The sequence below is a fragment of the Cyrtonyx montezumae genome, unplaced genomic scaffold (assembly GCF_038088225.1).
Source record: "Cyrtonyx montezumae isolate F1298 unplaced genomic scaffold, pur_monq_1.0 scaffold_8, whole genome shotgun sequence".
Classification (NCBI taxonomy): domain Eukaryota; kingdom Metazoa; phylum Chordata; class Aves; order Galliformes; family Odontophoridae; genus Cyrtonyx; species Cyrtonyx montezumae.
In genome coordinates, this window is record NW_027072089.1 from 43,899,915 (window position 1) to 43,914,810 (window position 14,896).

Here is a 14,896-nt window from a genome sequence, read left to right on the forward strand (position 1 = left end):
GTCTCTATTTTTAGGGGGGAAAGCCATCACAAGTTGTAATATTTTTTAGTACAATTTGCCAAAAAATGTCTTGTATATACTTTATTATAAAATAGCAATTTTGTAGTTCAAAAATCTACTTAAATGCAATAAATTAAGTTTATACATTCCAATGGAAGAGGGTTTCAGAACGTCGTGGGCTTCATAAGAGCTTGTTCTCCAAATACTTGTTTGAAGAAGGTGACGTGTTCTTCACAGTGCTCACCTAGGAGAGAATAATAAAGTTAAGAGTGGAAGGGAGGGACAGAGAAGCAAAATGGAGCACCTTGAGTTGTCTGGTAAAGTGGGTTTCCAGTCCAGCTCCACATCTAACCAACAGCAGGGTCTCTAGTCTCCAGGTTTAAGATGCTGAAATTGAATTCTGAGCCTGCCAGCTATCCCATGGTGAACAAGATGTTGCTGGGCCAAGCAGTTTGGCTTAGGTTTTAAAGCGAGAGGAAGTGTAGCATAAACCAGGCTTTGCATTTTATAATGTATCAAAACAGTCATCTGAACCCAAAGGTTGCATCTTGCCTTGTTAGTGGCTTTAGGAAGAAGCATTTATTGGAGATACCAGCTTGATAAATTAAGCAATGCAGGCAACCGCAAGTCAACCAAGTTAACCTAAGCTAACAGTTAGCTTGACTCAGTTTGCTTTAAGTGCAGTATTTAAAGAATCTGCGTTGAAAAGGACCTCAAAGATCCTCTGCTTTCAACCCCCCTGCCCTGGGCAGGGTCACCAGCCACTAGAGCAGGCTGCCCAGAGCCACATCTGGCCCTGTATTGAGTGCCTCCAGGGATGGGGCATCCAGAACTTCTCTGGGCAACCTGCTCCAGTGCGTCACCACCCTCTGAGTGGAAAAAAACTCCTCCTAATATCTAACCTAAACCTCCAATGTCTTAGTTTAAAACCATTCCCCCTTGTCCTATCACTATCAACCCACATAGGCAGCCGTTCCCCCTCCTGTTTATGCACTCCCTTCAAGTACTGGAAGGCCACAATGAGGTCTCCCCAGAGCCTTCTCTTATCTCCAAGCTAAACAAGCCCAGCTCCCTCACCCTTTCCTCATGGGAGAGGTGCTCCAGCCCTCTGATCATTTTAGCAGCCCTCCTCTCATGCTCCAAGAGCTGTGTGTCTCTCTAGTGCCGGGCAGCTTCCTGCTGCTTACCTGGTGTGAAACTAGGGTTTCCCCGTAATCGCTGATTTCTTTGCTCAAAGAATCTGAAAATAGTGTAGAAAAGCATCTCGTCATCTGCTTGTTTTGCTGCATCGAGGAATTTGCGAGCTGAAATGCTGTCGTGTCCTCCAATACCCCTGATGAATCGCAAGGCAGCCAGAACTTGGTGTTTGGACAACAGAACTTCCACTATTTCATCATTTGCTGTGGAGAGCCTCTGTGAAATCAATCACAGCTGTAAGACCGTTTCTAACAGGTGAGTTAGATGCGAGCTTGTCACTTGAAGCTCGGTCAGGTAAGCATAAGCCACGTGTGACATGGAGATACTACAGTTTGAAGTGCTTACTTTTAACATGTCCAGAGAGAGCTGATGTGCAGGAGGGTAAATGCTTTCCAGGGACAGTAACAGACAAGCCTAGAGCAAAAACAGGAACAACACTGAAATTGTGAAGGCTTCTCCCACCTCCAGCACTAGCTTTTGGAAGCAATTTGCCTTACATACCAGAGGCTTTGAGTCACTGAGCACGTGATACTGCAGGAACTGATGGAGTGTGTAGAACAAGTTGTTTTGAACAAGGGTTTTGATGACCAGCTCGTACAAGTAGTGCTGTAAAAACAGGAAGGCCACCATCAAAGGCACACCTCAGCACCAGTGTTCAGGTGTAGAAGGTGGGAGTAGTGCACAGGGTTTAACACGTGACCAAGACTGGTCTGAAACTTCATGCAGCTTCATGAAGAGAGCGCCACAGCGGTGCATCATGCATGTAAGTGCTTTACCTGAACTGCAATCTGGAACTGGTTAAGAGAGCGAATGTATTCCATCAAGACTGCTATAGTGAACTTATGAGGTGCCTCCTGGATGAGAAAAAAAGTGTTAATGGGAAAAACTACAAGACTATACAACCTAATGACAAGCAACACCCCCACAACTCCAAACTAGGAAACAAGTCTCACAGCAAACATAGTAGAAACTTTTCTATCACGATTAACTTACCTTCTTCTCAGTAAAAACAGACAGGACATGGGTGTACATGTCAGACTGGTCAATAACTGCTTGAGTGCGGACTGGCCGCTTCAGGAGTGGATTGCTTCTACTCTGGCCTGCTTCTACCACCTACAAGAAAAAGGTATTTAAGAACATAGTACTCCTGGGAGTGCAGTTCTGGTTAAATCTTACCTATGCAGACTGTAATTATAGCTCCTAGTTGAAAGCATGTTTTGTTACTGAGAGAATTCATATCTGTGAATATCACACCACTGGGTGCACTCTTCTCATAGCACGGCCCTCTACATTCAGAACATAAAACACTGAAAACTTTTAAGTGACAGATGTAGCTACTCTCATGTATCCCCAAACTAGGAGATGAGCACGCTTAGTGTGCTGATGCAGGCCCACAGCCTTAGTAGGATTTCAGCATAAGGTTGTACCTACCTGAGTAGAATGTGCTAATTACCCAAAGTCATTCTGACAAAAGCACTGTGTAGGTTACATGGTAACAACTTCAACAGTCTTGAAGCCATTTTAATAGGTACAGATTCAAAGCTGCTTTTTGAACCCCTACCCTTTCCTTAAGCCCTAGGGTATGTTCTTTGCCTCACTGGAGATGAACTGTGCAGCACCAACGATAGCAGAATGCTGCTCTCCCCAAGTGGGGGACAACCTGCACCTTGCTCAAGACATCTTACTGTGAGCTTGATGCTGCTGGGGACTGACCTGGGGTAGGTCTGACTTCCCTAAGCCATGAGCACGTGTTGTGTCTGCTATCACATAACCTGAAATTCAAATAGCATTACCCTATCTGTGTAAGCTGCTGTAGCTAACGTGGTTTACCATAGTATAGCTTTGCTCAGCTTCCAAGTACTTCTTATATTCGTGATTCAGTTTGTCAAAAACAGTTGCAATCACAGGCAGTGATCCCCTTTCTGGCTCACTGAGCACTGGAAAGATAAAAAAAAAAAAACAAAATAGACCTATGAGAAGTAACAAAGGGGTTTAAAGTTGCCTTTTCCAAAAGGAGATCTCTACCCTAAGCTCTATGCTAAATTTAATTGAAAGTTCAGTATCAAATGTATTTTAACTAAATAGGGATAGGGGAAGTTGAATTACTTTGTGCTGCTAATTCCCCTTTAGAATGGTGACTGAACATACTGGAGTTATCAGCCATTCCCTGAGACAAAGCTAGTTCCAGTAAAGCTACACTCAGAACAGTCCAGCTGATCTAGACAGAAGTACTTAGGAGGAAGTAGCGTTGCATATTCTGGATATGTATTAAGCATTTACACTTACTTTGAGAGCATACAGCTAGGATAACCATTTTGCATTCTCTCCTTTGGAGAAGGAAATCCATCAGTCTTCCTTTATCGAGCAAAAGGTTAACTACAGGCTCAAGTTTCACTTGAAGAGTCCAGAGATAACCTTAATTTGAAGGAATAAAATAAATGTATGAGCTCAGCTAATACAGCTTAGATAGCCCTGTTTCCCCATCTCCACTGAGATATTTGCCTTTCTAACTCTGTTTTACAGCAATGTCATCTTCAGTTACCCCTGTGAAGAGCAGTCACTGTACCAGGTACAGCTGCTTGAGGCCTCTATGTATTAAAGCTATAAACAAGCATGCTACCCTTGAGCAGCATAGAGTTAAGAGTTGGGTTTTTTAATCCTAACACCACCTGAGCTAGGTTGTAGATTTGTGACTGAAAATAATGCTGATTACTAATGTTGTTTTGGTTGTTGCTGAGCTGTGTATACACAGTCAAGGTCTCTCCTATTTCCCACACGGCTCTGGCAGCACACAAGCTGGGGCTGCACAAGGAGGAACAGGCAGCTGGCCCAAACTGACCAAAGGCATATCCCATACCCTGTGTTGTGCTCAACCATCAAAGCAGGGAGGAGAAAAGGAGGAAGTGGGGACACTTAGGGTTATGATGTTTGTCTTCTCAAGTAACCGTTTCCCATGCTTGAAGCCCTGCTTCCTATAAATGGAACAGGAGTAAGTTAAATTCTTGTTTCGCTCAGCTTGCACCTGCAGCTTTTACTCTACCTACTGAACTGAATCTCAAGCCACGGGTTTTCTCACTTCAACCACTGATTTACTGGGGAGCAGGTACTGGGTTCCTACTGAGGTTAAACCACCTCCAGTAACTGTACTCTGAATTACAATAAGACAGCTCACCTTCACTTGCACTGATGATGATATCAGGTTGAAAGACAATCCATGACGATGAGTCTGAATGTTAAGGTTCAGTACCTTTCTTAACACTGATTCAGAACTGTTGCCTCTACATTCAGTTGCTGTACTGAAGCACAATTGGTTAACATACTTTCATTTACTGCCACAGCTGTTCGTTTGCAAAGTCTCAAACCACAACTTTGGAACTATATTTGCTTTCATCTTCTCAGTTAGTTCCCCCTACCCTGGCATCTCTACTCACTTCAGTACCTAAGGATACTGAATGCAGTATCCTACACAGGAACCTCTACTATTTCCTCTTGAAGTGATAGAATTAATCCCTGAAGCTGGATTTAGCAGGTCAGGACATCAAGTGCTGGCTTTGTCCAGGTGTGGAATGCAACTGACATTATTTAAAGGATACAGAGTTTACAGGGAACAGGAGACTGGCTTGTCACAGAGGCTGGAACTGCAGAAAAATTAACAGCAGTTAAGAACAGTAGTACTTGGCAGCTCTTCTGTGCTACCACACTACAGGCCCCACACTTAGACATCTAGCAGTCCTGCACCATGCAGGCAAAATACAGGTCATGTCCAGCTGTGTAGCCAAATACCTATAAAGAAAACTCAACTGTGGAGAAAAGCAAACTTTTTTTTTTTTAAAAAAAAGGCTTTTGTTTTTCAACCGAATGAAATCATTTACAATGAAGTATTCCATCTCCTAATGCTGTGATTCCAAAAGCAGAGGCTTCTGTTTGCTTTATGTCATCGTTTTCATTCTTTTGTGACCAGCTGTGGTCACAAACAGCCTGCACAGGAACAGAGACTGAAAGATCTTTGCTTTAATTCTATATTAAGTGTGCAGCCTGAACAGCAACTCCTACTTCTCTGTAGTAGGCACAGATCTGCAACAAGAATTTCTGCTCAGTTCCTTGTTATCTTCTTCCCTCCCTCATCCTTTCCTAAATACATAGTGGCAGTAACCAGCACCCTAAGGGCTGAAGCACTGTGGTACACCAGCTGTTGCATTCTGATAGTCTTCCTAAGAGGTCAGAGTATTTATTACATAGTAGCTCTACCTGCTACGGGTACTTGATAGGGCTGTATTGACCGAGGTGGAAGAACAAACTGATGGATGGTAGTGGACCCATCAAAATCTCCTCTTAGCTTGATGTCAAATACCACTGAAGTCTGAAATTGAGAAGAAAAATTAGTTTTCACAAACGTGAGTTACCACTCATTTATTTACACATATTCTAATCATTCCTCACGTTTCTATCTTGTGCTCTCCATGTGAATTTCACCACTTCCTCACACTGTGAGAAAAATTCTGCACCTTCCTGCAATATCCTCATACTTAGGAAAAGCCCTGATGTTATCTACAACAAGGCAAAAGAATGCAATTGTCTCTCTTAGCTGTATAGTTTTTCTTGCTGTAAACACTCCAGCTTTTGGCAAAGCTAACCACACACGGGAGGATCCTCCAAGAACTAACAGGTAGAGCTATTACCTGGTGTAGGGAACCTGCTTTGGCAGGGGGGTTGGACTCGATGATCCCTTGAGGTCCCTTCCAACCCCTATGATTCTGTGATTCTATTAAAATCTGTCCGTAACTTTTGACAGTAAGACAAGAAAATGTAAATAAATCAGACCTCAGTATCCTGATGATGTACTACCACCAAGTTATCCACAACATTTAGTGCAAACTTTCCTGTTCTGTTCAGCTTCAAGATGTGTGTCTTCTTACAGGAGCCTTCCCTGTGGAAACATAGAAGAGCTGCTCAGTAAACCTATTTAAAATAGAAAAGCAGAAGACTCCTGGGTACACGTGAGGTGTCATTCAGGTTCTTTGTTCTGCTCTCACCTTGGCAAGTGATAGAGGACTACTTCTGCTCCTGTGCTATTGGAAGTCCTTGAGTGATGCCTCAAATAGAGAACATAGAGCTGCCCGTATCTAGTGAGACAACAGCGGTAAAACATTACTTGAAAATAAAGAGCTGGGACAGAGGTGAGAATGAGGATGTCCTTTCAGAACAAAGGCTGAAAACTTACTCTACCAGACTATTAGAACCACACGTGTGAGATGTGAGATTACCTAAGTCAAGCAATTCATTAAGTAAAAGTGAAAAACTAAACCTTTTGATAAATCAGCGTGCAGCCTAACACTCATGCACTTAGACATCCAAGACCAACTCTACCAGAACATCAGTTCACAAGTGAAACATTCTCAAGATGTCTGTACAAACCAAAAACCAATTTCATGTAAGAGATCTCAGTTAGCTTTTGCTCTCCACTGTGCTTCCAGAGAGTCAGTTAGACTTTGCAACCCTGCCTCAGCAGCCCCAAACTGTCATATCTTCCCAAGGAATGATAAGGCTTGACTGAGCAGACACATACATCGTAGCCATAGCGATATCTCTCTCAGAAAGGCTGAGCTTGGAGGACTTAGGTGCCACAGGTAGCTCAATTTCAAATTTTGCGAGCTTTGACATCGTTCCACTCTGTTAAAAAAACAACAAAACAGAAATCCATTGTTAAGATCCCAAACTGGAAGGCCTGGACCAACTTTAACCAACTATTATGTTTATAGCACCCCCACGAGGTGAAGAACGGAGATAGACTTAAAGACTGACACTTCTCTACAGGGATCCTGAACACACTTCTTACATTACAAATTTAGCAGCTCTTCCACCTTACTATTACAACTTCAGCTAGCAAAACATTTTAATTAAGTCAATAGAAATCTGTATGCTAACTTAAACTGGCTTTGAGATCTCAAACCTAAGTTCTCTCTGCACTTACCCTCTCACAGGGAAACACAGTCCAGAACTTAAATAAATGCTACCTGGAAGGTGAAAATGTCAGTAATTCTTATTAGTTTCAGCCTACTTTCATTCCTATTAAATCCAGAATCTGCATTACAGTGTCAGCACGTCTCTGTTCCCATGCAAGGTTTCCTCTCCCCTCTTTTCTTGTGGATTCCAAGCAAAATTTCAGAGTTGCCAGAGCCCCAAAACTTCTCCCGAGCTCTACTAACCATTCTCAGTAACTCTCTCTTCTTTACTAGAGGTAGTTTTTCAATTATGTTATTACTGTTCTACCTCAGAAATCTTTACAGACTACCTTCTGAACACACAGTAGAAGTTACTTAACTACAACTTGGCACACAATATTAAGCAGAGGGAAGCACGACCTGCGTCCTTAACGAAAAAGCAGTGGGAAAAGGTTCTACTGAGACAACACCAGTTCAGGATCCAGTACAGCCCCTAAGAGATCAGTGCAAACCAGGAAACCCATCTGAATATGTTTCTTTTTAAAATATTCCCTTGGACTACCAGGGAAAACATCCTAAGCCTTTAAAAGAAGCAAAACAAAGCCTGTACTTCTGTCCTTCATTTTTCTAAGTCACGTTACTGTATGATTAACTTAAAACAGATTCTAACTTTCACTGCTCTGTTTTTCCAAGCCAAAAATATTTTCCACTGTAACCTTAAGCACTGTTCACAGGGAAGAGCACCAAAAGAAATAAACAGAACTTCATAAGCACTCACATTTGGAGGGTTACAGTCACAATCAAAGTGAAAGACCTTTAGTTTTTCTTTATCATTACTGCAGAGTATAAATGCTCGTACTATAAATAATAAATACCTTTCAAGATATCTTTTTTTCCATATGAGTTGTCAGGAATTACATCATTCATTTTCTCTTCCCCTTTCTCAAGATCAGCTGTCCAACATTAGCTGAGCACACCTCTTTCCCAAGAGGACTTGAGCTAGAAGTGACAATTTTAAGCAATTCACTAGGAACTAGCTTACAGATTTTTGCTTTTTCTCCTTTGCTTATTGTCATTATAAGATGTGAACCCACACACACCTCTTGGAAGAAATTCAGGAAGGCGACAGAGTATCTGAGTGAAGTAGCAGCCATAAAAAGGAAGCACATAAAATGGGAAAAGCTTGGAATACAACTTACCTTGAAATAGAATGGCTGCAGGACATTGCCGAGGACAGTGGTTGACAGAAGAATAACAGAGCTCTCTGGACAATACATGTACCAGTTGACATTGATACTCTGATTTTTCAGAAGTTTTAAACTTCGTTTGTCTGGTAATACCTGGAAGCATGAGACGTTACCATTACATTACTCATCAGAGCTCTCCAAAAAACACAGGCAACGGTGATGAAACACAGAGGAGCTCAGTCAGAGGACTGATATCAAAAGGAAGCTGCCAATATGCAGGAGGATAACCACTACCTTACCCAGCATTTGTTCTTTGCTACATTTTTAAGCATGCACAAATCCTTCCTGCTGCTGATATGCTTTGCCTGACGTACTATCTCACATAAATTTATATATTCCCTTCTACACAAGCCAAGAGCATCACTTAATTATATAGAGTTCTCAATCCTTAATTCTGTACTCCTTCATCTTTGGACCTTTATTAGCCGTGATGAATAACCTGCTACGTTTCCCCTGGTCCCCAAAGAAGTATTCACCTTTAAGAAAATAATCACAGTCTAAACAGAAAAGCAGAACAACAAGACCTAAATTTTCCTGAAATTGAGAGCTAGGAGAACAGAACTCAAGGATACTGGCGAAGATATGCCTTTGCAAATCTCTAAGTATGTCTGTCCTACATGAGTCATTTGTATTACCTGATAGAATTCAATTCCTTGATCTGTGATGAAGACAATTTCTGTAGAACTCGTCCAGCAGAATCCTAGAATATTGGCATTCTTCATCTTTTAACAAACAAGCAAACAAACAATCTTTTACGTGGAAAATTAACTATTCAGATAAGCTAACATTATTAAATGAAGAATGTGAGATCAAAGGCTAATGCTTTTGCCAGCTAAATTGCCAGCATGCATCAGAAACTTTTGCTGAAGACTCCCAAAACCATGTACAAATATAACTACCACACTGCCTCAATTTTTGGTAGCACGTAAAATTTACAAGCTTATTATACAGCCTGTTTTATTTCTACACCCTGAACACAACCAAGTTCTTCTGGTTCAAACCAGAAATCAGGGCAAAGCATCCAAATTAACATACCAGGCATCAGCATAACTACTGTTGGCTCTTTCTTCAGAATCAGCACTCTTCTCCTCCCCAAACCTCAACATTTGTTGCCTCCACGGCCTTTCCAGTCCCTTCCAGGAAAGGGATTACCTGACTCATGAAGGATGTTTTTGTGGTATTGTTACCTGTTGGTTCACCTCAATTTAAATAAACAGCAGTGACTGGGCACCTCCTTTATTCCACAGTAGTGTCTTGGAAGGTATCCCATTAGTTCCCTCAGAGAGTAAAGGCCACCAGCATAACCAGCATCAGAACTGAGCCCAAGCATATCAGCTTTGGACGTTTACTTCACTTACCTTACATTCCTGCGTATATTCGATCTGAGGGCTGTCTGGAATAAAGTTCAAGAAATCCTGCAACAACACACATGAAGCACACTCACAATTACGTGTAGAATATTACAGATGCGAGATAACAGGTATTAGCTAATCAAGTAATTTCAGGTGAGATAAGCAGAACTAAGTTTGACTTACTACATTCTAATTCGCCACAGCCAGAATTTTTTTTATAGCAGTCAGCTCCACCCCTCCACCTTTCTTAAGTGATGACACTCACACAATAATGTTGCTTGGCAGCTGCTCAGCCCCAGGCTGAGGGAGGAATTTTTGCTACAGCTGATGACAGCTAACAGAAATCTCCAACTCTCCTCTCTCCCAGGCTCCTACTCTGGTACTCTAAGTACCAGAGTTTTAACTCCAATCCCCTCCCTGCCTGTAGGGTGTAAGAGTCTTACCACACTCTTTGATGTTCTCTGCACAGCGAGTATCTTGTTTCCCAAGGAAAACTTGATGCACTTCACTTCTCCTTTGTCTTCCATCCTACAGAGGAAGTAAAAGAAGTTACAGAAGTATTCTCTAAAATAGTCTGTTACAGAATTCTGGATGAGAGGAAAAAGATGTAATATTAAGGCCTATGTTCTCAGTGCAGTCCAAATCCTGTAACACTCACTGACATCCACTGATCAGCTCCTTTACTACCAGGTCTGCTGCTAATGGACCCAAACCCATCTGCTTCTCCACTAGGAGACATCCCCTAGAGGAATTTCTGAAGTCAAAGGGCAGAGTGAGGCTGTTTTCACACCATTAGGAAAAAAACATAATGCAATCCTTACCAAACCAGAATCGGTACAGTGGGCACAACCAAGAGAATTTTATTTCCAGTGTGCACTACTAAGTCGAGACAAAATAGAGAGCTACACAGGCAACAAGTTGTGGAACCTTCTAGAGCTCACTGAGTAACTTCAACTCAATCAGGATTTGAGACAAGGGAGTCAAATAAGGAAGCAATTTTCAGGGCAGGCCCCACAGAATACAGGACATCACAGTAAACAAATCGCTTCATCCATATCTGGATTTAAGCAGCTTTTCTTTAACAGATGGACAGCAGAATACAAAGAGCTATCCCTTTTAGCACAGGTATTTATAGAACAGTTACCTAGAGATGAAACAGCATTGTCAGATTCTGTAGAATAAAAAAATTAAAAATAGTAATAAAAAAAAATAAAAAGTACTTCCAGCAAGAGATGGAAGATGTAAAAGAAAACAAACTAGATTAAAGAAGTAGCAGAAATCAGTAAATCCACAATTAGGAAATACTATGCTTCAATCAGAGGCATGAAACTTGGAAGCTCTGGTTCCTTAAGCTTTAAAGTTAACCTCATCTTAACCTGTTAATCAGACCCTTGGAAAAGTCACAGCTGCTGGAGGAATCACAAGTTTGAATCCTCACACTCTCACATCTACAGTATGTTTTAATGAAATATTGCTTTTTCAGGACGAGCCACAGCTTAATGATTTTCAGAAGTCTACAGAGTTGTCTACAGAGTCACAAGAGAAAAGCACGTCGCCTAAACTGCAAGAAGATTATGTCTTCTCACAACTACTCCTAGGTTTTATGCCAGAGACACTGTAGTAGATGAGGGCTAAGCACCACATGATTTTATGGCTGCAGAATACCATCCTCAGTCAACGAAGGTGAAGGTGTCTTACCTGAATGAAATGGAATTTCTATCCTCCAAACCTTTCACAACAACTCCTGTAGCTCCACCAGATCGAACAGCAAAAACCTATTAAAAATAAATAAATATTTTTAAAATAATAATCACTTATTTCCTATGGAAAGTTGAAGTTCATAATGACACTTGAACTATCAGGCCAGATAAAATAAGAGTATATAAAACAAACCAAAAGAAGTGATGCAACTTTTATTTTCCTAATTCAGGCATTAGTAAAAACATCTGAGACATCAGATAAGCCACACTGTTTCAGGAAAACAGCTCAGGGAACACGAAGGGAAGAGGTACAACTCACTGACCCAGAAGGTTGATCTTGTCAGAACACGTTCTCAGATAGGAAGAGCTCAACAGTAACCCACAGTTTTGCATGTACCTAAGATGATTCAGCTGACTTGTGTTAATAACCTGAGGAATTCCTTATTACAACTGCACATACGTTTGTATAAAGCCTGCTAGAGAAGTCACGCTGTTACAGAATTAGGAAGTCAGACAGAAGCAGCAGACACACAGATTGGGTCTCAGACTGATTAGTACATTGTTCTGAAGCAGGGCTAATGCTAGTGGTACAGTAAGCTCAAGCAGGAACACAGGTTTCCAGGCTATAAACTGCACGCAAATCCTTAGCCTTGAAAAATTCTGATTTCAAATACTTCTAATGCTGATATTGACAGAAAACAAAAGCAATTTTATGTTAACCTCTGTGATGAAAAGATAGCAAGGATCGATATCTCAGCAGGGTATTCACAAGGGGAAACAATCACTGAAATGCTGGATGGAGAGGATTTAGAGGCACAGTGGTAATTAAAAAAAATTAGGCAACGAAGAAAACATCCAGAATTGAACTTGTAATTGAAAATAAGAATCAAGAGAGCTCTTAACCAGTTTCTGTGCAGCTTTACTACATCCACAAGTAGGATACAGTGTCTCCAGACAAGCACATGCAAGTGCCCAAATTTCAACCAGCCCTCAAAATGTAAGGAAAGGATAGATACTTATAAAGGACACCAATCATTCCAAATGCTAAGCAGCAGCACGACACATATGCCAGAAATATTCTCCTCTTCAAACATGATCACAGAATTGCAAGGCTTAGAAAAAGGACCTTTGGGATCATCTAGTTCAAGTTCCCTGCAAAGCAGGTTCCCTGCAGCAGGTTTCACAGGAAAGTGTGGATGGGTCTTGAGTACATCCAGAGAAGGAGACTCCACAATAATGTGGAACTTGTCCAGATGGCAAACTGTGCCACTTCTAAGCAGAAGAAAGCGTGAACACTTCAATGCTGTGTGTACTGGCGGTACAGAACGGATACAGGAATCAGACTGTTGATGGTACTCATGTCAGACCAAGCACCACGATGGACTCTGTAGCTATGCTGAGCTTGCTATATGGAATTCCCAATGGATATTAAGGAGAAAGGCATTTAAAAGAACTAATGCTGAGGAACATAAAGCAAAGTATCTTCTCAGCTCATTGCTACAAATAAGGCCACAAATATCATTATTTATGAACACACTGAGCTTCACAAATAGAAAAATCCAGTTCATTCACTGACACTGCAGACCTCTGGAAAGAGCTCAAGGCATTGACTGCAGGGACGAGAAGAAGGCAGGTGACAATCCAGCACAACAAATGCATGCAGGCACGTGAGGGAAAGGCTTTGTGGTGCCTGCAGTGAGGTGACAGGCGTCACGCAGCCCCGTGGCAGCATACTGTCACGCTGAGGAAGCCCTATAACGGCAGGACGATGAGCCTAACGCTCAGTACACACACAATCCCAGAACGGCTTGGTTTGGAAGGGACCCTAAAGCCCACACAGCTCCAGCTCCCTGGTGGGCGGGCACGGCTGCCCCCCAGCAACTCATCTGCCCAGGCCCCCACCCAACCTGCCCTCGAGCCCCTGCATGGATGAGGCACCACAGCTTCTCCACGCACCTGTGCCTCACGAAAGGCGAAAAACGGAGCGCAGAGCCCGGCAGTCGAAGAGAGCCGCAAGGAAGCGGCCCCGCGGCCTGCTCAGACCCGCGCCGGGCAGCGGCAAGGCTCAGGGCCCCAGGGACAAGTCAAGCCCACAGAGCCGCGCGCAGAAGCAGCGGCTCTCCCTGAGGCGAGGCCAGCGCGGCCCGACCCCGGCGCCGCACCCACCTGCTTGTTGGCCTCGTCGAAGAAGACGCAGTTGACGGGGTTGGCCTTCTCGAAGTGCACGGGTCGCGCGCACAGCGCCAGGTAGCAGCCATCTTCGCCGCCGCCATCTCCTCGTCCTCCTCCTCCTCCTGCTCCCTCCGGCGCCGCTTCCTCTCCCGGCGGCGGCGCCTCGCGGCTCATGGCGGCAGCTCCCGGCGCCAACGGTGCCCGGCGTACCTCCCGGCAGCGGCCGCTTCCTGTTTACACTCCCCTCGTCACGTGACGCGGGAGCGGGCCGCCTTAAAGGCGCAGGGCGTACGGGCCGCGCCGGGAGAGGAGTCCCGCCCACGTGGGTCAGCCCGCCCCTCAGCTTCACCCTTCACATCCCAGCCCGGCCCACAACAGAGAAGGGCGTAAAGACAATGAAAATTGATTAAAAAGTTCACAGGACACATTCCTCCAGAGCACTCTGAAGTTCAGCATTACATGCTTTGTCTCATCGCAACTGGAATACAATTCTGTTTTACGAAGAAATTAAAAACGACAGAAACAAGAGCAGTAGAAGATACTTCTCATGTTTCAAAATGACTCCGAGTTCCAATGATTGCTGCTTTCTCTTCAGATGCAAAACATCTGCACACCTCCAACAAACTCCCTTGACAAGAACACTGCAGTGGAGTAGCAGCTGCTTTGCAAAATTTGTTTTAGTAAGAAATGTTAGGATTAAAGCTTATTAGTAAGTCTAGAATCTTATAATCATTTGAGTTGGAAGGGACTTTTGAAGGCCATCTGGTCCAACTCCCCTGCAAAGAATAGGGGCACCTACAGCTGCATCAGGTTGCTCAGAGCCTCATCCAGCCTGACCTTGAGTGGCTCCAGGGATGGGGCATCCACTGCTTCTCTGGGCAACCTGACCCAGTGCCTCACCACCCTCATCATAAAAAAAAAAACAACAAAAAAACTTATTTATTACATCCAATATAGATCTATCCTCTGGCTATGACTATTTTAAAAAGCCTTATCTTCTGCATGTTTTAAGAAAGGTTGGGTTGTACACGACCACAGCAGCATTCACTCTTTCTGGAAGGCATGAGATAACTGAAGCACTCCATATCAGTACCCATCCTGTTCTTTGCCTGAGGTCCCTACTTTGGGCAACTTTTTCACTAAGGGATTAGGAATTTATTCTACAAGTCCTAAACTGCTTCACTGAAAACAAGGGGTAGAAGCAAGATGATTGTCTAATTCAAAAGTGAACCAAGAAAAAGTCAAGGTTTTTACTGCTTGCATATTACCCAACAAAACAGTCATAT

The 14,896-nt window shown here is 43.0% G+C and overlaps 1 protein-coding gene across 2 annotated transcripts; it reads right to left on the bottom strand.

The window, feature by feature from the left end:
• Positions 1-66: 66 nt before the first annotated feature.
• Positions 67-13,848, bottom strand: RMC1 (regulator of MON1-CCZ1). 2 transcript variants are annotated; one of them, XM_065752612.1, is made up of 20 exons: positions 13,605-13,848; positions 11,437-11,513; positions 10,182-10,266; positions 9,745-9,801; positions 9,022-9,108; positions 8,339-8,479; positions 6,764-6,867; positions 6,231-6,320; positions 6,019-6,124; positions 5,446-5,557; positions 4,791-4,835; positions 4,370-4,423; positions 3,484-3,612; positions 3,028-3,134; positions 2,191-2,310; positions 1,974-2,051; positions 1,699-1,803; positions 1,543-1,611; positions 1,188-1,413; positions 67-244 (listed from the first exon to the last, which is right to left on the bottom strand). In XM_065752612.1, exons 1-20 carry the CDS (start codon positions 13,782-13,784, stop codon positions 165-167), a joined length of 2,052 nt encoding a protein of 683 aa, XP_065608684.1. In that variant the 5' UTR covers positions 13,785-13,848; the 3' UTR covers positions 67-164. The 2 variants fall into 2 exon arrangements, with proteins under 2 accessions (XP_065608684.1, XP_065608685.1); XM_065752613.1 differs by lacking the exons at positions 4,370-4,423; positions 4,791-4,835.
• Positions 13,849-14,896: the final 1,048 nt, after the last annotated feature.

Excerpts from the sequence above, each read along its gene's own strand:
- RMC1 (XM_065752612.1), bottom strand. The coding sequence starts at position 13,784 with ATGAGCCGCGAGGCGCCGCCGCCGGGAGAGGAAGCGGCGCCGGAGGGA. Across the intron at positions 10,267-11,436 it reads AGAAATTCCATTTCATTCAG|GATGGAAGACAAAGGAGAAG; the intron begins GTAAGACACCTT and ends CTTCCTCTGTAG. Across the intron at positions 6,125-6,230 it reads GTCCTCTATCACTTGCCAAG|GGAAGGCTCCTGTAAGAAGA; the intron begins GTGAGAGCAGAA and ends ATGTTTCCACAG.